Here is a 25,164-nt window from a genome sequence, read left to right on the forward strand (position 1 = left end):
AATAACCCCAAACAGAATAAGAGAAAGAGGAATGTACTTCAGACCAGCAATGCATTTAGCCTATTATGCTTGCTGCATGCCAAGCTATGAAACTCTTTGATAAGCACATTAGGCCATAGGTACCCATATTATTGCATGTTGGGCCCCTCCTGAGTATTAAATGATAATGGGCATTACCCAGGCTCAGACTGGCAATCTGTGGGTTCTGGCAAATGCCAGAGGGGCTGCTGTAAGATGCCATAGTCACTATTTATTGGGCTGGTGGGGGGCTGTTGGAGCATTTGCGTAACTGAAATGCCAGGGACTGTTTTGAATCCCAGTCTGGACCTGGCATTACCCATAAGGCCCACATGTCAGATCCAACACCCAGATATTTGTATCCTTTCCTTGTATACTCGGTAGCTGATATTTCTAATAATACGCAACAAACTGTAAACAGTACAGAACAGTAATGGGGTGTACACTAAGCCCTATATAAAGCCCCCCCAGATAAAGAGAAGTCCATACATCTTCTCTAGAATAAACAAATGCATAAGTGGCAGGAATAAATATAATGCAGACATGGGCCCCCCAAAAAGTCTAAACCGTGGCCCTGTCTGTGGCTGTTACTATACTACAACCAGGCCCGGACTGGCAATCTGTGGGTTCTGGCAAATGCCAGAGGGGCTGCTGTAAGATGCCATAGACAGTCACTATTTATTGGGCTGGTGGGGCTGTTTGGGCCTCTGTGTACTTGAAATGCCAGGGCCTATTATATATCTCAGTCCAGGCCTGACTACAACTCCCAGAATTCCACTGGCAAATCTTGGCCATGCCAAGTTAACTATGCAGTAAGCTGGTTATAATGCAGTGCCCGATGTCTGCCTTGGGGGTAACACTGGGGGCTTGGGAATACACAGACCAGTTAGTATCCTTATTAATGCACAATTTCTATATATTTTGCCCAGGGTTTAGGGTGGGGGCCATGTAACCACTTACTGAGCACTCTGCTCTATTGATAAGCAGCCCCCATAGAACCAGAGGGACCAAAAATGTAAGCTCCTGAGGGCACAAAGTCACAGTCCCTCAAAAAAATGGCATGTTTCTATTGGCTTTCACTAATATATTGTGCCACGAATGTGACCACATTGCCTCTGCTATGGCCAGTATAGCCACAAACGACATGGCACCTGGGCCCAAGTCCGGACTGAGACCCAAAATAGACCCTGGCTTTTCCAGTGCACAGAGGCCCAAACAGCCCCCCCAGCCCAATAAATAGTGACTGTCTATGGCATCTTACAGCAGCCCCTCTGGGATTTGCCAGAACCCACAGATTGCCAGTCCGGGCCTGTCTGGTCCCTTGTGGAACAATTGTTAGACATGTTCCCTATAGAAGTCAGGGATGTACTGCCTGGGACCTCCAGTACTTGTTAAATTGGATGTCTCTGCCTGTCCAGAGGCATTCTGGGAGTGGCAATTTATCAACAGCTGGAGGGCCGCAGGATGGGCATCACTGATTTATGTAATGTATGTGCCCATCAGAGGGGGGACTAGTGGGCATAAAAGAGCAGAAGGTACAGGTATGGGACCCGTTATCCAGAATGCTCTGGACCAAGGGTATTCCGGATAAGGGGTCTTTCTGTAATTTGGATCTTCATACCTTAAGTCTACTAAGAAATCAATAAAACATTAATTAAACCCAATAGGATTGTTTTACATCCAGTAAGGATTAATTATATCTTAGTTGGGATCAAATACAAAGCACTGTTTTATTATTACAGAGAAAAGGAAATCATTTAACCATTAAATAAACCCAATAGGGCTGTTCTGCCCCCAATAAGGGGTAATTATATCTTAGTTGGGATCAAGTACAGGTACTGTTTTATTATTACAGAGAAAAGGGAATCATTTAACCATTAAATAAACCCAATAGGGCTGTTCTGCCCCAATAAGGGGTAATTATATCTTAGTTGGGATCAAGTACAGGTACTGTTTTATTATTACAGAGAAAAGGGAATCATTTAACCATTAAATAAACCCAATAGGACTGTTCTGCCCCAATAAGGATTAATTATATCTTAGTTGGGATCAAGTACAGGTACTGTTTTATTATTACAGAGAAAAGGGAATCATTTAACCATTAAATAAACCCAATAGGACTGTTCTGCCCCAATAAGGATTAATTATATCTTAGTTGGGATCAAGTACAAGTACTGTTTTATTATTACAGAGAAAAGGGAATCATTTAACCATTAAATAAACCCAATAGGGCTGTTCTGCCCCAATAAGGGGTAATTATATCTTAGTTGGGATCAAGTACAGGTACTGTTTTATTATTACAGAGAAAAGGGAATCATTTAACCATTAAATAAACCCAATAGGGCTGTTCTGCCCCAATAAGGGGTAATTATATCTTAGTTGGGATCAAGTACAGGTACTGTTTTATTATTACAGAGAAAAAGGAAATCAATTTTCAAAATCTGAATTATTTGATTAAAATGGAGTCTATGGGGAGACAGGCTTTCCGGAATTCGGAGCTTTCTGGATATCTGGTTTCCGGATAAGGGATCCCATACCTGTACATGGAAAGTACATGGAACAATCTCCAGCAGGGAGGGGTACAGATAAAATATTAGGGGGTCTATGATGCCCACAATAGTGATCTGATTAACAGAGCAGGGAATGTTGCTAAACAGGGTTATTTTTTTTATTTTCTGGGCGTGATTTCTTTCTTAGGTGAGTAAAAACAGGGTTAAAAAAAGCCACTGCCCCCCACCCCCTTCCCTGCAGAGAGGGGCTCAGCTTATTATAACCGCACTCCCTGCACTCACACAGGGGGACATCTCCAAATTCTGCTGTCCTGGCCCGGCTATAATTAGGGAGTAAACTGAGCCCCTTCCCCGCACCGCGCCCCCTCCCCACCATAACCCGGCTCAGACAGCTGCTCCCGGCTCCGCCCCTCCCCTGCGGTGCCTCCCGGGGGGCGGGGGCGCGGATCACATTTCGGTATAACTGCCAGACATAACAGGCCCGGGGGGCGATTGAAAAGTCTCACAACTGCTGCGACCCCCAGTGCTGCTCTCTCTCGGGCCTCAGGTAAGGGAGGTAGGGTGGAATAGGGGGGCTTGGAAATTACCCCTCAATAGGGACTGCTAAAAAGATAATGGAATCATTTCCCCCCAAACAATACTGAACCTGCTAAAGGAAACAAAATACTACTGCTTCCACAATGCCTCAAGGAGTTCATGTAGGATTCTGGGAGTTGTAGTTCTACAGCTGCTATAGTGGCCAAGATGTTGCATAGAATATACTGGGACCCACAGCCAAATTGTTTGGGAATAAGAACAAACACTGAAACTGCTTATCAGTCAGTGCCCCCTGGGCCCTTCATTTCTCTTGGGCGCCCAACAACTGCTTCTGCTGTACCTGGAGTGACTTTAAACTTTACGCTTCACCCTGGCACAGTAGCACCCCAGGAGCAGCCTCTGCCAACCTTACCCACAGGGCACTGCCACCATTACAATACAGTACATAGCCTGCCATGGCTTGAATTAGGGAGCCCCATAATGCCCAGCTTTGCCATTCCCAGATGATATATATATAGGGGCTTGGTAGCAGATGGTGCCCACCATAGCAGCTGGGTTTAAGGATGTCAGGCTAATGCTTGGCATAGATAAACTCTAGACGTGTGCCAATGGGGTATGGCCACCTGTTTAATCTGGATTAAATAAGATTATCTGTGTACATATATCTGCCCGCTGTTTCTTTCTATAGCATTTCCATTGAGCCACTATGCCTGCTCAAATGTTCTGTTATTCCAGCAACAAATATATTGTATTAATACATAATGATAAGTGCAATGTGGCTATAATTATCATTACCTATCCGTGGGTTGGTTTCTACCTTTATCAAATTACCTTGTTATCTGTCTATATATCTGTGTCTATCTCTTTAATCTGTCTATCTCTATAATCAACATCTATCTATATCTATCTATATCTATCTATCTATTATGTACAGGGCTGCCCCAGTCCTAAATGGTTACATTCTTGTGACCAGGAAGTGAGTAGCATAGTCCGAAATAGCTTTTTCCCATTGGCTAGAAACAAGTAGAAGAGCACATAAGAATGATATTGCAGACTGTTACTCATGCTGATGTAATGGGTTTAGGGGCAAATAGATGGGTGCTTGCAGACCATATGTTGGGTGAACTAGGGGGTATTGGGGGTTAGTCACAGTGTGCAATAAAATTCTATAGAATTACTCACTAGAAAAAATGTAGGGATTGGGGGCTAAAGTAAACCTCCTTAAAGAGCCCTGTGCATCCTTATTAGCCATTATGGGATGTGTCTATATTCTGGGTGAGGGCTATTTTTGCTCTATGTGTGCCATAAATAAGGGCTGAGCAGACAGACAGGAGGTGAGGGGCCACTAGCAGCTGTTAGTCTTGTCATATGGTGCTGCTGCCTGAACTCTATACTGTGCCCCTCTGTATAATGTATTGCTGCTGCCAGAGGGCAACTCTGTATAACCCCATGAGAGCCCCAATATATTTTATATATGTATATATATTCCATTTTGGTTGTTAACTTTGGCTGCCTTCTCAGTTTAACTCAGACAGCTCCCTCTTGTGGAGACATTGAAGTAAAACTGGAAAATGCCTTGGCTCTTCCATACAATAACCTTGTAGTTGGGGGGTACCTATCCCTGTGTTCCTTATAAAGAAACGCCTTCTGCTGAGAGTAAAATTGGCGCAGTGATGTCAGGCAGGGCCACATGGCTAATGGCGCTTGGGACCCTATTGTGCTGCCCAGCTGAATGGCTGATAGGGACACATACCTTGCCCAATGCACTGAAATAATCTCCCTTTTCCTATACATTACCAGGGAGCCAATAACTTCACCTTTATTCCAGATCATGACGACAGCCTGACCTACATATTTCCCTGGCCATAAAGCCCTCCCTACAGGTTCCCATCACCTTTAAAGGGCATTCCCTGGGGTCCTGAAATAGACAAGAATGCCCAGTTGTCCCCCACACCCGCCTGGCCATCTCATGTAACATCTGAGTCACGCAGCCTTCTGATCTTCCTTGCTGAGAGAGGGCAACCTAAAATAGGCAGCGGGACACAGTGTCATTCCCATCTGTCCGGCCCCACACTTGGCAAGAATTTAAGGCATTATGCCCAAGAGCCATGGAACAAGCCCCTGGGTGCACCTTCCAAATTGGCTTACGTCAGGCATATAGAATGCAATATATTACTGGGCCATTATAAAGAGGAATCATTATTAAAATATAAACCCAAAAAATCAAAATAAATTGCAAATATAAGCAACTTTCCTATATTTATTACACATTTTTCATTTTTAGTGTTTTGTAGGTTCCATTGCTATTGAAATCAGTCTGCCTATCTCTTTTTCTGCACTGCTGGTTACATATGTTGAAACAAAGTAGTCAGTCTTGTGGCTACTGTTTTATTGGTACACGGGGGGGGGGGGGGGGGTGCATTGGGCTAAGCTCTGTTCCATATATTCTAATGGTTATAACCTGATGTACTGGGTCTCAGGTATAGGCATATGCTTACAGATTGAATTTCTTATGTCCCTATTGCTGCCTCTCTCTGCAGCCCTAATGCTTTCCCACTTCAGCCATTGCTTCCTTGTGTGCCTGAACCCATAGAGATACAGTGTAGGGCATTAGGCACGAGGTCTGTTGCTCTATAGATTGGCTTCTTGGGTATAAGTATTGATCAGTCAGTGTCTTCTAATACTTTCAGAAATGTATCAGTTATTATATATTATTATATAGTATTAAGGGGAGTCTTGGGGGCAATACATGCAGAGACTTCACTAGACCCTGCATGGTACATCTTTGGGCTCTCTTAGGGCCACAGTTCCCCAGTCTCTCTCATACATGTTCAAAAGAACCCTACTTGGCACATTGCCCACAAGGGTACATCATAAAGGTGAATATAAATGCACAAAGCCAGGTTTAAAGGGCATGTAAAGCCAAAAAATAAATTGTTTGCCTATTGAAAATAAATGGTCATATACCAAAATCCCTTTATTATCCGAATCCCGTGGTTTTGAAGCTATTTGTATTTATAATTGCTATTGAAAACCGGATCTGTGATGGCTCTGACTTTTGTAAACAAGGTAGCAGAAGCCGGCTGATTATCAGACCTACTTGCGCTACATTGTTTCAAAGGGCAGAACCAGCAGTGCAGAGGAACCAATCTTCTTTTCTTGTGGTTGCTGCCTCATTTTAAATTCCCGTCTTATGCCCCTTTTGTTTCTTTGCAGGTGACCAAAAGCCATCATGTCTGACACAGAGGAAGTGTAAGTTACCCCTGAGCTTTGTTTGCAATAAATGTAGATCTCATTGTACATACCCAGGCAGTCCCTGCCATTATGGGAACACTATAAATATATATACATTGTACTGCAGAGTGACTGTTGTAATGTAAAGGCAAATACAATGAATAAATGTTTGTAGAAGCCTTAACTTCCCCTTGATATAATAGTAGTGAGAGTGCTGCCCCCTAGCTAAAAGTAGGGCTGGAACTCATGCCTCAGATGGTTAAACTAACCAGAATCTTTTTATTTTTCTTCCCCCCTTTCTCTATTGCCCCTGCTCTGCTGCCAACAGTGAACAGGTGGAGGGTAAGTGAGCGACTGTATTGTAAATAACTGTGCCAATAGTTACCATTAAGGCTGATAGCGTTTTCTTTAATCAATTAATTTTATCTCTACTTATTTCACTCATTTCTTTCTAACAGCAGGGACAGTCATCTTATTAATCTCCTGTCTCATTCCTTCACTTTATCATTTTAGCTGATCATTTCTGCTTTTCAAATTCTCTCTCCCACCAGTTAACTCAGTAACTCTCCATCCTACTAATAGGTTGCTCAGCGCTACTTATGCTGCCACCTGCTGGACTGTATCTGTAACTGTAGTTTCTGCCTGGGGTCCAAACGCAGGAGCAGCCAGACGTGTCTTCTAGTTTTATTGTGCCGCGTCTTTCTGTTAAATTGCTGTTAAACCCTTTACTGCCACGGCCTGACGTATAATATTATCTAATATTTCTATTATTACCCCAAATAAGACATTATTGCTCACTAATATCCCAGCTAGTAATATCTGCAGTTCTAGGCATTGTTCTCTGTAATTCCAAGGATTCATTCTGGATTTTTCTTCCTGTAATCCCAGTATATTGAGCCCTATAGTTCCACTGAATAATATTCTTAATAACCAACCTATTACACCTATGATCTTCATTATTCATTTTTATATTTCCTTTGAATTCAGCCTATAATCCAGACATTCATTCACATAATTACAGTTCAAGCTTCCAGTAACCTAGACATTAACCCCTTTAATACTGCTATTTTTATATGTTATTTTTTAAATAAATCCCTAAATTCCTACTGTTCTGTATACACCTATATATTAACCATTATAATGCCAGTTCTCTATTACCCAGCTCTAAGTCCTGCTTGTTTCCTTATTTTCCAGCTTTAATTCTCTATAATTACAGTTAACTCTCTCTGTGCCCAAGATACTGACCCCATCATTTCAGCTATAGCTCCCCATAACTCTTATCCCCATACTTGAAACGATTCCAAATCTTGGCTTCTAACCAAGTGTACTCCCTTCTTTTCCCCCCCTCCGTGTCACCTACGATTTACTGTTATGGTTCAGGCAGTGAATGAGTTAACAAGCTTAGCCTTTCTGTGTGTACCTGTCCCTATGTATTATTGCTGTGCTGTGTGTAGGCCAGGGGTGTCCCGGCAGCTGCTGAACTACAGCTCCCAGCATTCTCAGACTGAGGATGGGTGTTTCAGACCAGCAGCAGCTGCCCAAACCCCTTATGTAAATTGGTTGCTTTTGCTATAAAGTCCAACATATTCCTTTGTTTTTCTGTTTTTTGTTTTGTCGCCTCCCCAAAACAGAAGAATACGAAGAAGGTAAATGGGTGAAGTGATCCCCCCAACTCCATCTTTCAATCTCTAATTCTAGAATGACGTTACTCCCTATCTGACCAATAAAATGTCACTAATTTCTATGAACCCTTTCTATGCCAGAAGGATGTGCAGTACCGAGGAGATCATATCTTTTATATCACAGCCATGCAATTCCAGCTGTGCCATTTACAGGTGTACGCAGCCCACAATCTCGGCCTTTCTCAGAGGCCATTTTGACTTTTTGCCTCATTATAAATTTTATTGCTGGGAAAAAAAAGATTTATAGCTCATAGTCAATGGAACATGGCAGCAAGGTGTTGCAGGCTTTTCTCTGGCAGTGAAAGGGTTGTATCCTCTATACTCCCCACTTGTACCAGCCTTTCAACAATGCTAACTTGGACCCTGGTTTGTGGCCTGTCTAGGCCAGCCATGGTTTATAATGAGGTGTGTGTTTGAAAGAGCGAGGGTCTGTCACTTTGCTACATCCACAGTCTCCTGTATGTTATAGACAAGGGGGTCAAGGGTCCCAATGTTTAACTACCACCCATTACACATTCATTGTAGGGGGCCCCAAGCTACGGAGACCCTCTTGTTAAAAAGCATCGAGACTGTGGATTTGGACAGACTGCTCTTAAGAGTTTTACTTCCTAAACCACCTTTCCTTAACTCATTCCCTTCTTTTTTTCCCCCCCAAAACCGGGATATATTAACCTGTTAACTACTGAATAGAGCATCCTGGAGTAGGTCTAACCAGCATGTCTTCTTTATTTAACCTGCTGGCTGCCCATGTTATGTGGGTGCCAAAGGGTTAAATGCATTTGAGAACACGAGTGTTAGGCTATGTGCCTACAGGGTACAGGGTGCCTCTCAGCAGCGGGTACCATGGCACCAGGTTGGGGCCCATATTTCCTTTGTGTGACTCTCACCCTCTGCGTCTCTGCGATGTTGTGGCCGCTGCGCAATGCTAATGTTTTCTGCTTTGTTTTTTCGCTTTCTTTGCCTCCCTCGTCATATCTCACTATGCGACCCACAGAGGCACAAGAAGGTATGTTGTGTGGTCCCTTTGGACATTTGCATTTGTTTTACTGTGGGAAGAGGGGTGAGGGGAGCGTTCTCTTGCATGGAACATAGCCTACATGTATCTGGCACTAGTGATAAACTGACACTTTCATCTTGTGGTGGCCCTGGGACCAGCCTTTGTGGCCACCTTGAAAGTCCTGCCTTTCCTGTGAGATACTCCGACTCGTACAGTCATTAGTTACTCTTGTCTTACCTTGCACCACACATTCCTGGGCCCCTTGGTGTCTGGGGACAATGCTCCGCTGGCATTTGTGCCACCCTATTATTCTCTTCTGCCAGTAAGGGGCTAGCTGTGAGCTATTCTGTGCCTTGTCTTGCTTTCTTGCTTCTCTAATGCATTTTCTTCTCCTCCTTCTTGCTTCCCTCGCCTTCTGCAGAAGAAAGCCAGGAGCAAGGTATGTGACCGGACCCTTCTTTCATCCATAATGCATTCCTTACTATGTATTCCTCTACCACTATCTATACCTGTCAGTTGATATCTGTTGTAGTATAAAATCAGTCTTAGTGCCTTCAGGCCTGTCTGTTGAGTTGGGTAAATAAGCCATTAGTTATCTGCCCCATTGGTGGCTCTGTCTATGAGACTATCATTGCTGTCTGTGCTAGTAGCCTGCTGTGCCATTCCAGCTCACTGTGCCTGAAATGCATCTTGCGGCTGGAATGTGCTAACATGGAGATACAGCCTGCCGACCTTGTGGTCAACGCATTGCATGCTAGGATAGCAACCCCAGAATGTTTTATATTATATTATAACTTACAAAGGGTCCATAAGGTGGATCCATAGACATCAGCTAAAAAGAGATGACCCGTATCCACTCCTGACATTAATAAGTCCTGAGTCCACCATATGCCTGACCATAGGCTAACATGGAGTGGGGTCTGCAAGTGTCACAACTGGATCATTATCATCCCAGCATGCAGATAGTTGATGGCTCGTAAGGGGTTTAAAAGATATTAGAAATTTTATACTGCCTGCTGAGCTGGTGGTCCAATCTTCTACCCTGACTTGACCCCATAATGATATTCTACTATAGTACATATTGTTAGCTTTAGGGATAAGTCACACAAGGTACCCCCACTGTGTGAGAGTGTGAGGGTAACCACAAGTGGCAGACACAGCTAGTGTTTGGTGAAGCAGTTACCATGCCCTGTATCCCATAGGACTCAACTGCATAATGGCCTTCTGGAACTCATTGCATGGCAACCACAGCACCAAATGCCCTTGTGTCCTAAGTCCTTTGGGCAATGGCACAAAGAAAGCTTTAAGCTGCTATGACAACTAACTAGGAATTGACAAATTTATGCCAGACACTTTGGCTAAGGCACTAGGCAATGATTATTTGCTGAATTCAGTGTATCCATAGATTGAGGAGATAACCCTTAGCATGTGCATAGTCAGGTCCAGCGTCTGGTTACGACAACTGTTCCATAGGGTCCATAGTGTATAAACTGAAAATGCAATGTAAATAAAATATACATGTCATTATGCATGGTTTCAACATGTGCAGGAGATTCATCCCAGTCAATAAAGATGATGCATTTCTGTAACTAGGGACCTAAAACAGTAGAAAGCAACACTGGGTTCCAAAGCTTATTGGGTGCAAGTTATATTCTGTCTCTGTAGCTTTGCTTTCTTAGGTCTATTGACCTGGCATATGGGGTATAGTCTCAGCAGCCAAATATGCCCTTGCATTGTATTGAGTTAAATGGAATCTGCCTGTTACAAGAGGTAAAAAACGCTGGTGGAGACTATGCCCTGTGTGCCGTAGACCTTACATATAGATAGGCCCTGTTGTTGAAGCCATGCGTTTTGGCATTCATATTCATTCTGTACCAAAGTCTTCAGTTTGGCTACTAATTGGTTGGCAGCATTTGCTGCTTGCATCCCGTTACAATCCGCCTAGTTCTAATTATGCGTTGGCTTTTATGGCCTCCCTCTCTCTCCTCTCTTTTATTCCGACCCGCCTGCTTCCTAATACCCCATTTGCCCCTGCACCTTCTGCACTCTGCTTGCTGCTTGAACAATGCCTGCAATACCTGTGAAGAAGAAGAACCAGTTGTGGAAGAGGCACCACAAGAGGAGGAAGCTTATGGGGAGGCTGAGGAGGAAGGTAAGAACATGAATACCCCAGTCTCCAGTAGGTTAATATGGAGAGATGTATTCTTTGTTCTACTTGAGGGATATTTTAGCAATGAGTGTGTAGTGCTGGGGTCCTCAGCCTTAGTTCCCTAAACCTTTACAGGTCAACACATGTGAGTGTTTTTCTTCACATTAAGCTTAAAGGTTGACACCAATTCCATAGACCTAGTACAGAAAATGCCCAATAAATACAAGCAGTGGAGATGCCTTATTTACATTTATAGATACCATCTTTATAAATGAATGATTAAAATAGGTTTATATAGGAAGCCCATTATCCTTTACATACCTTATCCAATGGAAACTTTGCCCTAAGGCCAGGATCCTGCATGGCTCTTCCTCTTTAGGGTGTCAGCAGCGTGCTGTATGCTTATTCTGCATGGCTGCTGCATATCTGCTTTAAATATGGCAAGAGGTGTATCAAGTTCAACCCTTCCAAGTAAACCCAGCACACACAACCCACACCTACCAATCTATACACTCACATACATAAACTATATATACAACCAATAATACTAACTGTAGATATTAGTATCACAATAGCCTTGGATATTCTGATTGTTCAAGAACTCATCCAGGCCCCTCTTATAGGCATTAACAGAATCTGCCATCACTAGGAAGGGCATTCCCCAACCTCACTGCCCTCACCGTGAGGAACCCCCTAAACTGCTTCAAATGGAAGCTCCATTCCTCTAATCTAAAGGGGGGGCCTCTGGTGCGCTGTTTGTTTTTATGGGAAAAAAGAACCCCCCCTATCTGCCTATAATCCCCTCTAATGTACTTGTACAGAGTAATCATGTCCCCTCACAAGCGCCTCTTTTCCAGAGAAAACAACCCCAACCCTGACAGTCTCACCTCATAGCTTAAATCTTCCATCCCCTTAACCAGTTTAGTTGCAGTCTCTGCACTCTCTCCAGCTCATTAATATCCTTCTTAAGGACTGGAGCCCAAAACTGCACTGCATACTCAAGGTGAGGCCTTACTTTTACATAGAGAAGGTAGCCTCACTTCATAACATCTCCATCCTATCTTAATGCTGGAAGGAAAGTATTAGCTGGCCAAAGGATATCCATAGGGGTTGGGGTAAAGCTTGAGTATTGAGAAGAATCTTTGATGAGAAGGCTACTGAATGATTTCAGGAATAAACAATGTAAGATGAAACTGTGTGTGTGAGGAACACAGTCTGGTACGAAATAGAGACATGCATGAAAACCAAAGTTCTGTGCATGAGGAACCTCTAGAACGTGGCACTTCTGTCTTCATAAACTTGATTTCTTATTCGGGAACCAAGGTGAACTTAATAATTTCTTTTTAATTGCAGAACATGGTGAAGAATATGATGGTATTTGACTTCCGCTCTTTATCACTTTTTTAAAAAAAATATATTTTTCTCTCCCTCGCTCCGTCTAACTCTACAGGTTGGGCCAAAGCACTACGATTGTTTAGGACCTAAGCAGTTTTTTTATACATTAGGTTCACCTCTAGGTTGGTGGAGTCCGTTGCTCTCCGTTGTCTGCTTTTATGTAAACCCAGATACAGGAGGGGGAGTTAAGCTGTACCAACAGTAAGGCCAAGTAGATCATCCAATCGGCAGGGACAGTATGAAATGCACTTCTTTATGGAATGCTTCTGTATTACTTGAATTGCTGTGTCTTGGCAACCATTGCCAGAGCATAAGTCCCCTGATTTCACATTATTTGTTACATATATATTACTAGCCAAACTGCATAAAGATTTTGGAAGTTGCAGCAACATAGGTCCCCCATAAATTTGCACACATACATATTTCCTGTAGTTTCCAGGGATAATGGTTAATAGTCTAGGCCTGCACAATATTCAAAAGCAGATAGGAGCAACGTGACTTCCCAGTCCTGCTTAAAAGTAATGTGGAGTTTTGGCCAAACCTGTTTTTTTTTCCTACCAAAACGATCCTGAGATTTTTTCCCCAATTTCTTGTGAATTAACTGTTGGGGAAAATATGTAGAACATTATTGCAATGTTCTGCTCACCAACACATCCCCACTCTTACACCTGTGTGTGCTGTTTCCTTTCAACACTTTCTACAATCCTTCTTCCCATTCCAACCACTTGCTGTGTGAACCCTCCCCCACCCCAGCCAAATTCACTCATGGGATTGTCTACTCTCACCCCTAAATATATTTATGGTTTCTTCTACTCAATCCAGTTCATAACTGGTCCAGTAGCAAGGGCCCTGTACATACTGCCATATTCCTATTATCATTATCATTACTGTAAGGCATTATGTTATCAATCTCCTTCTGTTCCTCACACAGACCTAGACCAGTGATGCCCACATTTGACTTAATTGAAAGATATCAAAATGAAACACTCTAAAACAGAGTATTCTGATAGGTGACTTCAATCAAGTCCTATCCCATCATCATGATTCTGCCTGTAATATATCTGTGTGTCCTTTATATATAAGACACTATGGGCTTGCATGTGATAGAAGTGTTTCCTAAAACAGACACCCCTTTATAACAGACAGGAGTAGCCTTTGGCTATGGCTGTAGAGCTCCCTGTAGCTCTTTTAAACCGTATAAAGATTTAGAGTTTAATTCTATGGTTTCCATTTCTACTCCGTTACCCTTTTCCCTTGACTTACACATTCTTTCTCTCTGTCACATTCCATTACCTCTGGATGAAGATATAATGTCTGTTCTCCTTACATTTTACTCCCCTCTTGTTAAATAACTAACGTTTCTTCTTTTGCTCCTGTGGAAATTTAACAACAATCTGTCTGACAGGTCAAAGGTTGACTGTGGTCATTTAGCTGACTCATTCACTGACCATTAAGTGCATTTCGTAGGATTGCCAGATCTTAGTGTTGTGGTCTTCTCTCATCTAATGCCTTTAGTATGGTTTAACAGTGTGGAAAAGCATCTTGTGATAATACCCCAGGTGGGGCAGCACAAGCCCGCACACACCTTACTCTTGCATTACAGTCTATACTGCATTGGAATTTTAGATGTAATGCCACATTTGCCCAGTGAAATCAGCTGGAAATGTAAAGACCAGGTTGAGTGAAAACCGAGGGTTCCTTACACAGATGCTTTTCATTTACTGCATATTCTCCAGTATCTGATTGTTAATTTGTCATGCACCCCCCTTACTTTCCCTGCCTGCATTATTACCCCTTCCTCCGCATGTCTGATGTGTTTGATGTCCTTTTCTAACTTCTCTCTTTCCTGTTCTTTCCATATCCAATGTTCTTCAACAGAGGAGAAGCCAAAACCCAAGTAAGTGAATATTTCAAAATAACTTATTTCTCCATAAAGATGTCATCCTGCTGGCCTTTAACATATCAATCAAAATATGGATGAACAAATCCACTGATCAGGCCATAGGGCTGCATGATAAAGAAATATCGGCAGTTGCCTCTTCCTGGTCATTTTCATGATCTCATGCTGACCTCATAGATATGTGGTAACAGAGGTCATCATCCTATGGTTTCTTATAAATAGAAAACCTTGAGGTTTAGCTTATTGGCCTACTTTGTTGTACATAACAGCATACCTATCACTAAATTGCTCTGGTAACTAGTATGGCATCATGGCATTTTCTATAGACAGTTTGGTAACACAAACCCCGACTAGCCAAACATAGATGATAATTTAGACAGGAATGACAACGGAGAATGCATCATCTTAGATATACCATAACTTTTATGATTATGGCCTTATACGTAATGTGCCCAACCATTTTTACTCAACACTTCATACATAGCATAACAATAAAACTTTATTTCACAAGTTGTCATGCTAAGACACCAGCTATTAGGACTTTCTTCTGTCCTACCCAAATACATAGTAACATAGTAAGTCAGGTTGAAAAATGACACACGTCCATCAAGTTCAACCTTAATGCCCATATATAACCTGCCTAACTGCTAGTTAATCCAGAGGAAGGCAAAAAACCCATCTGAAGCCTCTCTAATTTGCTGCAGAGGGGGAAAAAATTCCTTCCTGACTCCAAGATGGCAATCGGACCAGTCCCTGGATCAAAATACTAAGTCCCCTTGATACTTGGTGTTGGCCATGTTGAGCAACAAGAGAAATGTTCTCCAGCAAACATGACAAAAAGAGTTCTCTAGATAAGCTTAGAGTTGTTTTTGGAGAATCTTTTGGAGAAATTCCATCATTTTATCAACTTGCTTAATTCTTTCCCTTTTGTGTTCTAGACTGACAGCCCCTAAAATCCCAGAGGGAGAAAAAGTAGACTTTGATGTAAGTAGCACAACTGAGGCGAAGATAGCATTGACTAGGAATAATAACAGACTAAAGGCGGACAGCTCGTAGTTCCGTCGTAATTTCAATCTCACAATTTACAATATCTCACCATTTTTCTTTCAACAGGATATCCAAAAGAAAAGACAAAACAAAGACTTGATTGAACTACAGTCTCTGATTGACACACATTTTGAGGCCCGCAAGAAAGAAGAAGAGGAGCTCATTGCCCTGAAAGAAAGAATTGTATGTGATACATTATCAAACCTTGTGCTCTGGGATACTGGGAGCTCTGCATGCCCGCCTTTTCATGAATTGTAAAGTTTAATTGTGCATTGTTTTGATAGTGTTGTCCAACTTCTGGGGCCCTTAAATATCCCTTGGAGGGTTACATCCAGCCCACAGCTGTTAGTTGGACAGAAATAGCTTAGGACATGCTTTTCACTAATGGGAAATGCTAAGCCAAAGAGAAAGTTCAAGCAAACTGTAATACATTTATAAGTCCACTGGGTAGCATCCTTGTGCCATGCTGTTTTGAAAAATCCCATTCTGAAATACTTTCCCACATTTATATATACTGCAAATTCGCTGTAGAGAGGAAATGAATATGACTATTGCAAAATTGAAGCCTCCAGATATTTTATGTGCATTTGTACAGGGTCGATAAATGCATGTGTATGCACACAGTCCTATAAAAAAAGAATAAGATTATTCCTGAAGTTCCCGCTCTTCCGTTGCTTGTCCTCCTCTTTGTAAACCTGAACATCTTTAGCAGTACTGAAGATTTGTCCATGCCAGGGTTTTAGGACTGTGGTACTAACTGGCACATATTCAAGCTAGTGATATGGACTAGTTTACTGGGTGGGAGCTAGCTCCCCCTGTTATTAACATGCTTTAACAATGTGCCAAGACTCCTGCAAAGCCATTTTTAAGCAATGGGAATGAGAGAAGTCCACCTATCCTCATCCTGTCAGTTGGTGTGCCTGGTGCTGGTATCTTGCCAGCTGAGATAACTGCAATAACTTGCACAGTCCTGTCATCAGGGGCTTTGGCGTGTCCTGTTGCTGAATGGGTATGCTGTCCTTGTTGAACTTGAATTCTCACAGTTTAGCACCTTGTCTGGTTTTGAACGATGACTGATTAACCTATCTCTGTGTGATCCTCAGGAGAAACGCAGAGCCGAGAGATCTGATCAGCAGAGGATCAGAGCAGAGAAAGACAAGGAGCGTCAGAATAGATTGGCTGTAAGTATGGGGGGCCAGAAACAGAATCCCCAGTGATATAAACCCCCAAACTGTGGGGCAGTTGCATGAAGTGTTCAGCTTGGATGAGTGTTTGGGTGAGACCTGGTTAAATGCTCTCTTAGAAAACCTTTAAAAGCCCAGCTTAAAGGTCAGTTTGAGTGAGATTTGGGGTAAAAACTTTTACTAGCTTACATATTCTTGATTCTCTTATACACTGAAATTTATATATAGCTGTACCCTCGTTATAAGCTAAGGGGGGGTGGGGCAGGGGGAAAGGTTGGACCTTAAAAGAAGCCATTACATTGACAAAGCCAACAACCACTGCCATAGAATGGTCAATTTACAATACTCTATTTCTTGATATAGGAAGAGAAGGCAAGAAGAGAGGAACAGGATGCCATCAGGCGTGCAGAGGATGACATGAAGAAGAAGAAGGCTCTGTCCTCCATGGGTGCCACATACAGCAGCTACCTGGCTAAGGTGAGGAAACCTGAAGTTCAAAAGCAATGAATGGGCAATAGATACTTATCATGACATGTTATAGAGTAAAATATGCAGCTTGCCCATTTGTCTGTCTTCATCTGTTCTTTAAAACTATTCAATTGCCGCTAACTCTTAAAAGTTCAGTAATGAACAGAAGAGCTTCCTTGGTCTCCTGATCTCCAAGAGGTTCCTTGACCTCATTTTTTTTTTTGGTATCTTACAGGCTGATCAGAAGAGAGGCAAGAAGCAGACAGCCCGTGAGCAAAAGAAGAAGATTCTGGCTGACCGTCGCAAACCACTGAATGTCGACCACATGAATGATGACAAGCTCAGGTAACTGGGATTTGTCTAGTCCCTTATACAGATACAAATATCCCCCCTTCCCCCGGCACTCAAACTCCTAAATACAACCTGTGGACTTTGCTTTTGTGTAACACATATGTATTAGACATGGTTGTGCACAGTTTAATGAGGTGCTGGATAACAAACAGGGTGTCATGTTTATCAAGGTAGTTGCTCCTAAATAAGGTTTAAGTGGGTTTAGAATCTAACAACATGGAAATCGATTTAGTGAAAATAGGTCAATGTTTTAGTCCTCGCTTCTTTATTTGTTGATCACAGGGAAAAGGCAAAGGAAATGTGGGACTGGCTGTACCAGTTGGAGTCTGAAAAGTTTGAGATGGGAGAGAAGCTGAAGAAACAGAAATACGAGGTACAGTAAGAATACTATTTGCAGACAACTTTGAGTTGTACCTTAATGCACCATTTATTGCAAATGGCTGCCCTGTCCACTGTAGGTGGAAGCAAACCTGGCCACACATGGGCCGATATAAGCCAACAACTTGGCTCCTCCAGACCAAGTTGGCTGCTTATTGGCCCATACATGAGGCCTTCTTGACTGATACATGGCTGAAAATTGGCCATATGGTTATAAGACAGGTTTGAAAACTTAATCAGTTGAAAACCACATTAGTCTGTTGAGGTCCTTTCCTGAAGGTTCTGTTGGGAAGTACAAACCCAACATTCCTCCAGTATGAAAGGGTTATTATGGAGTGCATATCAGTTGTAGTTTGCTGCAAAGCCATGGGTTTGATACCACTAGTCAGTGCCATGTTATACATATGGATATAGCTTATACCTGTAATGAATCTACACGGGGTTCTGTAAGCAGAACATCCAGTAGTGGGCTAATTATAGGCTACGCATTGTGTATATTTAGCTATAGTAGCTGAGAGGCTATTTAAAGGGTATGACAGTGCAGGTGCTCCTCCATTTATAGAGGATAAAACTGCCTTGCCATAAATCATCCATAGATTATACTGCATCCTGTTGTCATCCTGTTATAATGATTTATCTGTCTCTGGATACGCCAGTCTGTTTCCTATTGTATTATGTTTGATGTTAAATTACAACTCCCAGCACCCGACCAACAGCATATTGGGGGATGCTGTTTAACAAGATCTGGAGAGCACTAAGTTGTCCGTGCCTTACGTAGGATCACTCAAAGAACGAACTGGTTATTATTTATGCTTCCACGAAAGTGGTCTTGTAAATAATTCTATTACTGTCATCAAGTTCTAGAGAACATTCTGTTTGCCTGTAGATTCCTTCCTTCTTGTTATATATATAGCCTGTTCAAGGTCATTTTGGAATATGCCTGACTTATTCTATGGAACATTCAGTAACAGGAACATTCCATTAACATTCCATAAATAGAAGCCTACCAATAAATCACTAACTGGATGCACCAGGCTCCTCAATGTGTAATCCCAGCTGTCCACCAATGTTATGTACCATCCTGTGTCTATCTGTAGACTGCGCAGTGCAGATACAGTGTTATTAGTCCTGCATAGGGTAAGCAGTGCAGAGTAGTGCAGAAAAATAACTCTGGAAAAACAGGGGGGAGAATAATCATGTGTGCATAGATGCCTCTTGGTCTAGTACCTATTGCAGTCATTCAACCAAATAGGATAAGTACCTGACTATTCCTTGCAGAAGGTTTTAGGTTTTGCATTTTGCCCTGTTACACTTCTGCAATCAAAGCTCCTCTCTATGGTTTTCAATTATCCAGAGCATGATAGACAGTAATTAGCAGTGGTAAGTCCAAAGCAACTAGACTTTCTTCTATAGTTTTAAACACATTATAACCACTGATCCAAGTCGCTCTGCAATAGAAGCTTCTCTGTGGTCATGAAATCCAGGTCATGATAGACTAGTAGCGGTAGGTCTAAAGCAACTAGTCTTGAAAACATATAACCACTGATCCAAATGGCTCTGCAGTAGAAGCTTCTCTGTGGTGTTTATACATCCAGGTCATGATAGACTAGTAGTGGTAGGTCTAAAGCAACTAGTCTTGAAAACATATAACCACTGATCCAAATGGCTCTGCAATCGAAGCATCTCTGTGGTGTTTATACATCCAGGTCATGATAGACTAGTAGTGGTAGGTCTAAAGCAACTAAACTTGCTTGAAAAGGGTTCACCACTCATCGGAGAAGCTCTGCAATAGAAGCTCCTCTTTATGATGTTTATTCATTCAGGTAATGGTAGACTATTTAGTTGCTCGAGTAGTCTTAAAAACAGTTCATCCTTCATCTGAACAACTCTGCAACAGGAGCTCATTTTTATGTTGTTCTTTCATCCAGGCTGTGATAAACAGTATTTAGTAATGGTAAAAGTCAAGAAACTGGACATGCTGAATAATCTTGAAATGTTTCACCGCTCTTCCTCAGAAGAGTATTGAAAGGTTTTCGGTAGTACTCAGCAAATGTTTTAGACTTACCATTATTATAATACTAACATTCTGCTAGGCTTCAATCATACACAAATGTATATGGCAATCACAGGATAGTTACAGAACAGTATATACTGGGTAACTCCCTCCAGTGCCCCCTTTTCACATCATTATCGGTTTTTCTTAGATTACGACTCTGCACAGGAGAGTAGAGGAACTCTCCAAGTTGTAAGTAGTGATACCCCTTCAGCTGGGGATGCAGCACAGAAATGTGCACTCAGGCATGTCACAGGCATAGAAACTGGTACGACTGGGACTGGGGTTGGAGCAGAGACACAGTAGCACGGAACATAGCACAGTGGCACACCAGGACTGCAAGCACCTGTTGGATAGTCACATTCACCATGCTTTAGTGTGAAGCAAGGAGGACAATCATGTCTTTACAGGGAGCTTTTATCTAACTAATAATGGGAATAGAGTTAGGAACATAGGCTGGTTATTTTCTAGATCTAGAAACAAATATATAAATCAAATAAAGCTACAGAAGGGAAAGGTGTCTTGCGGTTCTGGTGCCAGTCACTTCATTTTACGGGAATTAAGTGGAGGGGTAAGTGTCTCTGCTGTTGGCCCCAGCCCGGGTGTTATATCAAGGTAAGTAACTGTGTTTTGGCCCACACGCCTGAATATGTGTATGTGTGTTATGAGCACAGTCACGGCACGTCTGCCACTCTCTACTTTCACAGATCGGAGCTGTGTCCTAGTAAGAGGAGATCAGGTAACAGGTTTCCAGTATAAATCCCACAGCCCTTAAAAGAAGGTGTGAGGGTGCAAAAAGTGGGGGAAATTAAAAAAAAAGAAAAAAAAAAAAGACTCCAGGATAAATGGGATATATGTTGTTTTAACAGATTACAACCCTCAGGAATCGTATTGATCAGCTGCAGAAACAGTGAGTAGCCCACCTTGCCCTGGTACTCACCTTAGTTCCATCGCACCCTCCAATTCCAGCTCATACCTGTCTATAGGTCTCCCAAAATTCAGCGCAGTCCCAGCCTCCCCTCCATTCAATCCTGATTTTTAACATTCCTATTCCTCTAAACTTGGAAACTCCATGCTTTTTGCAATCCAAACCCCAGCATGCCTCAGCTCTTGTTCCCAGTATTTCCTTGGGGGGTGGGGAGAGGAAAGTAATACAACCCCAAAAAAGACTTACTCCACTTAATTTTTCCCTAAAGCCTCGTGTTCATCAATGAGTTTGCTCCTTCTGCATTTGTCCAAATCTGGCAGCATGAACATAGGATGCAACTTGATTGAAATGCGACTTATCATGTGATATGCATTTTCCATGCAACAAAGTCTATAAAGAAAAATAAATCTGGACAAATTGGTTGCATGGAAATCATATACATTTTCATAAGGATAAAGGGAGATGCAATTCTTTATCCTTACGAACACACTGACCTGTAGCCTGCTGCGACTCTGTTTGCCTCTCCCAGACAGATACCACAGGTTGCATGGACCCATGTGTTCGAGACTGCATTATAGTGAAATGATAATCGTAGGGATCAGAATTGTGTGAAAAATGTAGATGTGCATGAGAGCTACAGCCTCGATCAGAGGTTCTAATAGAGCCACACCAGTCCCAACACATATTGAAATAGGCAACATCTATGCTGGACCAGCCCAACGTTACAAGTCAGGTGGCTGGGGCCCACCAGAAGACCTTAGACATTAAGTCCACTCAACAAAGTTCCCTCAACTCTCCACTCGCCTTCTGTATTCATTTTACATGCACTCGTCTCATCTTCCCTCAATATCTTCTCCCAGTTCTCTCCTACAGAAATGAGCAATGACCATGATATAGGCAAACAAAGCAATGCGGCTGATGAGCAGAAGGACCCACCAGAAGTATTCCTGGTACCCTGGTGGGCCATTCCGACACTGTTACCGGTTAAACACATTCAATTTGAGAAAATGTCTACATGCATTTCTCTTACCCAAGCCCATATGGAAAGCCTTCAGTATGCAGTTCCTACTTTTTCATTGCTCAATAACTGATGCTTTTTGGTTTTAATGGAAATTTATAGAAAATTAAAATAAACACAAACCCTACTTAAAAATAAGTAGATACCACTTGAATAACTAGGTCTGCTTGACCCAGTAAGAAGCTCACACCTCGATTTTAAAAAGAAATATGTGACCCAAAGCTAAGCCACAGGGGTCCTATTGCAGTAGATGAGCTAATGTTCCCACCAATATCCATACAAAGGCAAAGACAGTCCCTGATTAGGCTTAACCAGGACAAGTTACATTTTGGTCAACACATTAATCCAGCCAATCATTATACCAACCAGAACATGTGCATGGTACTATACTCATCTCAGTCCAAACAAATCTCTGCATAACTTCTTTCCATACTCCTTCCCTGTGTGATCCAGACTCCTTCCCAAAGAGCATTGCAATGGCGTGCTGAATTACAGTGGTCTTTGGCATGACCCATACTTGCATATCAGCCCTTTGCAACTTCCCCGTCCCATAAGTAATTATTATAACAGATCTAACAGATGCTCTGCAACTCTTAACCAAGCAATTTATAGCACCTCCTAAACAGGCAAAAAGCTTAACATTAAAAACTGCGCTCTCTTTTTGCCTGTGCCAACCTTACATGGGTATGAAGCCTAACTCCTATCGCTTATTGCAGCCACTCCTAATGGATACTCACCAAATTGCAGCTATGGTATGATATTGATGCTTACCATGATATCATAGACCAAATGAGATATCAGGGGGCCTAATGGGAGAGTTGTGACTAGCTGATATCTTACCAATGTGATATCAGCAGCCTGACCAGATATCTCCAGTTTAACCCTATGTGTCGCTGAAGATGAGTACGTGAACTAAGCGCTAATCATTCACTGACTCTTAAAGCAGGTACAGTATGTACTTCAGACAAAGACTGTTGCTGTCCTCAACCACAGGTCTCGCTTATTCATAAACCAGCTATACTTGTGGCACTGCACAGGTCATATTGAAAAGCCGTGCCAAAAATACCAGCTGCTTATAGCTTTCTGTTGAAGGGGCAGCACATGGCAGAACTGCATTTTTTTGGACCAGTGCCTGTCTGTTTAAGCGAGTCCTGATGGGTATTGCCAATGTGATGGCACCAGCCAATGTCTAAGTTGAGCATGCCTTCCACTGGAAGGGGGGCAGCTAGCATGTGGGGATGTACAGACTCACTCTCAGACTAATCCCAGAAGACTTGGTAAGTGGCTATGCCTGGTGTTGCTGTGTGATTTAAGGGGGGAGGGATCTGAGGAAAAAAAGGTTGATGCCCTCAAACACAGAAAGGATTGAAAGAGTATATCCCCACCTCAATTTATTAAAATATCTTGGCTTAGAGTACCACTATCTACAACATACTAAAAAAGTATTATTGAAGTAAACTACCCCTTTAAATCAGAGCAGTGACAGTTTCCTTGCCCTGCCTTGAAGATGCTCTTTCTATTACTTTCTGTGCTGGGGTTTCAGACAGCAGCCTTAGTTGTGACTAATCACTGTCCTTTTGTTTTCCCCCATAACAGCAGCAAGAAGGCAGCTGGAGGCAAAGGAAAAGTTGGGGGCCGCTGGAAGTAAATCAACTCGAAATCAACACCCGGTCCTCACAGAGAGCAGCCCCTTTCTGCCATTTCTTCAGTACTCGTTTAGGAAGCTGGTTCCACTCCATGCACCCTCAAGGGCCATTTCCCTTTTGTGCCACCAAGTTCTCTCTGTGGACTGCTTTATTATCTCTTCCCTTTTGTAAATAAAGTGTGATGCTTCTTACCCCAACAACCTGCTGGCTACTGGAACACTTTATACAGACATTAGCCCATAAACCTACTTCCACACCGTGAAGTTGACAAAGAAAAGGACAGATTAAGGTCGGAAAGGCATGTTTAGTGAGGAAGCCATATTTTAGGGTAGGAGAAATGTGTTCTGCTATGAGATATGGGGATCTAAAGATGAACGATGGTAGGTGGTATAATAAATATACAGTAAGATTAGTAGATTAGGCATGTTAATTATACTATGTGGTCTCTTATTTCCTTAGCTGAAGGTAAGCACAGTAGAATATTAACTAACACAACCTATTCAATGCATTAAGGCTCAATCCATATTATTCAGCAACAGAAAACCACTGGAGCCTGCATTCAAACTTTCTGGCAAATTCTATTCTTACAAGATACATTCTTATAGACATTATAGCAAGCTCCAATAACTGGCAGATGATTGTCTGCATTCGCTGTGCCCTGTAAATCATTAAACAGTTCTCATACTGATAAAGGTGTAGTTGTGCCTATATCTAATGACTGGGTGGGGGTGGTCCTTTTTAATGCCGTTGCAGTTCAGAATTGGCAAAATAGTGGTCTAGTCAGTCATTTTCCAGGATAAACATATCCATAACCTACATTGCCACTGGTCTGCCAAAACATATTATTTCAAAACTAAGGGTACTAAGATACAGTTAGTCATCTCTTTGCTGCTAAGACAGCCTCTGTTTTTGTGGGAAGTCTTTCCAGTAGATGTTGGAAAATTGTTAAACATATTTGCTTCCCATCATACAGAAGAGTCTGGGCACTGGTGTTGGGTGCGCTAATTCATCCAACAGGTGTTTAGTTGGGTTGAAGTCAGGGCTCTGTGCAGACCAGTCAAGAACTTTCACTCCTATCTCTACAAACCCATTCTGTATGGTCATTCTATTGTCGACAGGGCAAAAAGTCCTATCAAACTGCCACAAAGCAATAAGAACTGAATGTCATGGTATGTACATAGAGGCACCTGTGTAGGCAACGACGGCTGTGGGTTCGACTCTATTAATTAGAATGGGTGTCTCAAATTTTGGCCATCTAGTCTACAAAGACTCAACGGACAAGAGACAGTTTGAGTAAAAATCTCAAATACCAGGGAGAAATAAATAAAACCTAAACTACAGTTTGGGAATATTTTTCGAGCAGTTTGTTTTTAAGGCCTTACTTTTTAGAACAGTCACTCCAAAACTGTGAGCCGGCAGCAGAGCCAGGTGGGCTTGGCTCAGGCTAAAAGGGATTTAAGAACATGATGATGTCAGCAAATGAGCTCAATTCCAACACAGAGCACATCCAAGACAATTCTCCAGATAACTATAGAAATCAAAGGAAAATGTAACAGTATTAACACTTGGAAAGAAGCACAGCACTGGTCTAGATTAACAAGTCCCCACTAACTACACCCATACAGAGAAAGAAAGTTCAGCCCAGTCACTCAACAGGGCACATCAATGG

At 42.3% G+C, this 25,164-nt stretch overlaps 1 protein-coding gene across 28 annotated transcripts; it reads left to right on the plus strand.

The window, feature by feature from the left end:
* The first annotated feature begins 2,980 nt into the window (after positions 1 to 2,980).
* Positions 2,981 to 24,183, plus strand: tnnt3 (troponin T3, fast skeletal type). Of its 28 annotated transcripts, none has more exons than XM_012960736.3 (17): positions 2,981 to 3,075; positions 6,282 to 6,317; positions 6,628 to 6,641; positions 7,931 to 7,945; positions 8,976 to 8,987; positions 9,400 to 9,417; positions 11,065 to 11,130; positions 12,481 to 12,501; positions 14,401 to 14,419; positions 15,361 to 15,406; positions 15,536 to 15,652; positions 16,573 to 16,650; positions 17,017 to 17,130; positions 17,357 to 17,466; positions 17,755 to 17,845; positions 20,055 to 20,095; positions 23,446 to 24,183. In XM_012960736.3, the coding sequence occupies exons 2-17, from the start codon at positions 6,298 to 6,300 to the stop codon at positions 23,495 to 23,497; spliced, it is 834 nt and encodes a 277-aa protein (XP_012816190.1). In that variant the 5' UTR covers positions 2,981 to 3,075; positions 6,282 to 6,297; the 3' UTR covers positions 23,498 to 24,183. The 28 variants fall into 28 exon arrangements, with proteins under 28 accessions (XP_012816190.1, XP_012816191.1, XP_012816195.1 ...); XM_012960737.3 differs by lacking the exon at positions 20,055 to 20,095 and adding an exon at positions 20,773 to 20,813; XM_012960741.3 differs by lacking the exon at positions 12,481 to 12,501.
* Positions 24,184 to 25,164: the final 981 nt, after the last annotated feature.

Source organism: Xenopus tropicalis, chromosome 4 (assembly GCF_000004195.4).
Source record: "Xenopus tropicalis strain Nigerian chromosome 4, UCB_Xtro_10.0, whole genome shotgun sequence".
In the NCBI taxonomy this organism is placed as follows: Eukaryota; Metazoa; Chordata; class Amphibia; order Anura; family Pipidae; genus Xenopus; species Xenopus tropicalis.

Coding starts and splice junctions, on each gene's coding strand:
- tnnt3 (XM_012960736.3), top strand. CDS start 6,298: ATGTCTGACACAGAGGAAGT. Junction 15,653..16,572: donor TTGCCCTGAAAGAAAGAATT/GTATGTGATACA, acceptor TGTGATCCTCAG/GAGAAACGCAGAGCCGAGAG. Junction 17,846..20,054: donor TGAAGAAACAGAAATACGAG/GTACAGTAAGAA, acceptor GGTTTTTCTTAG/ATTACGACTCTGCACAGGAG.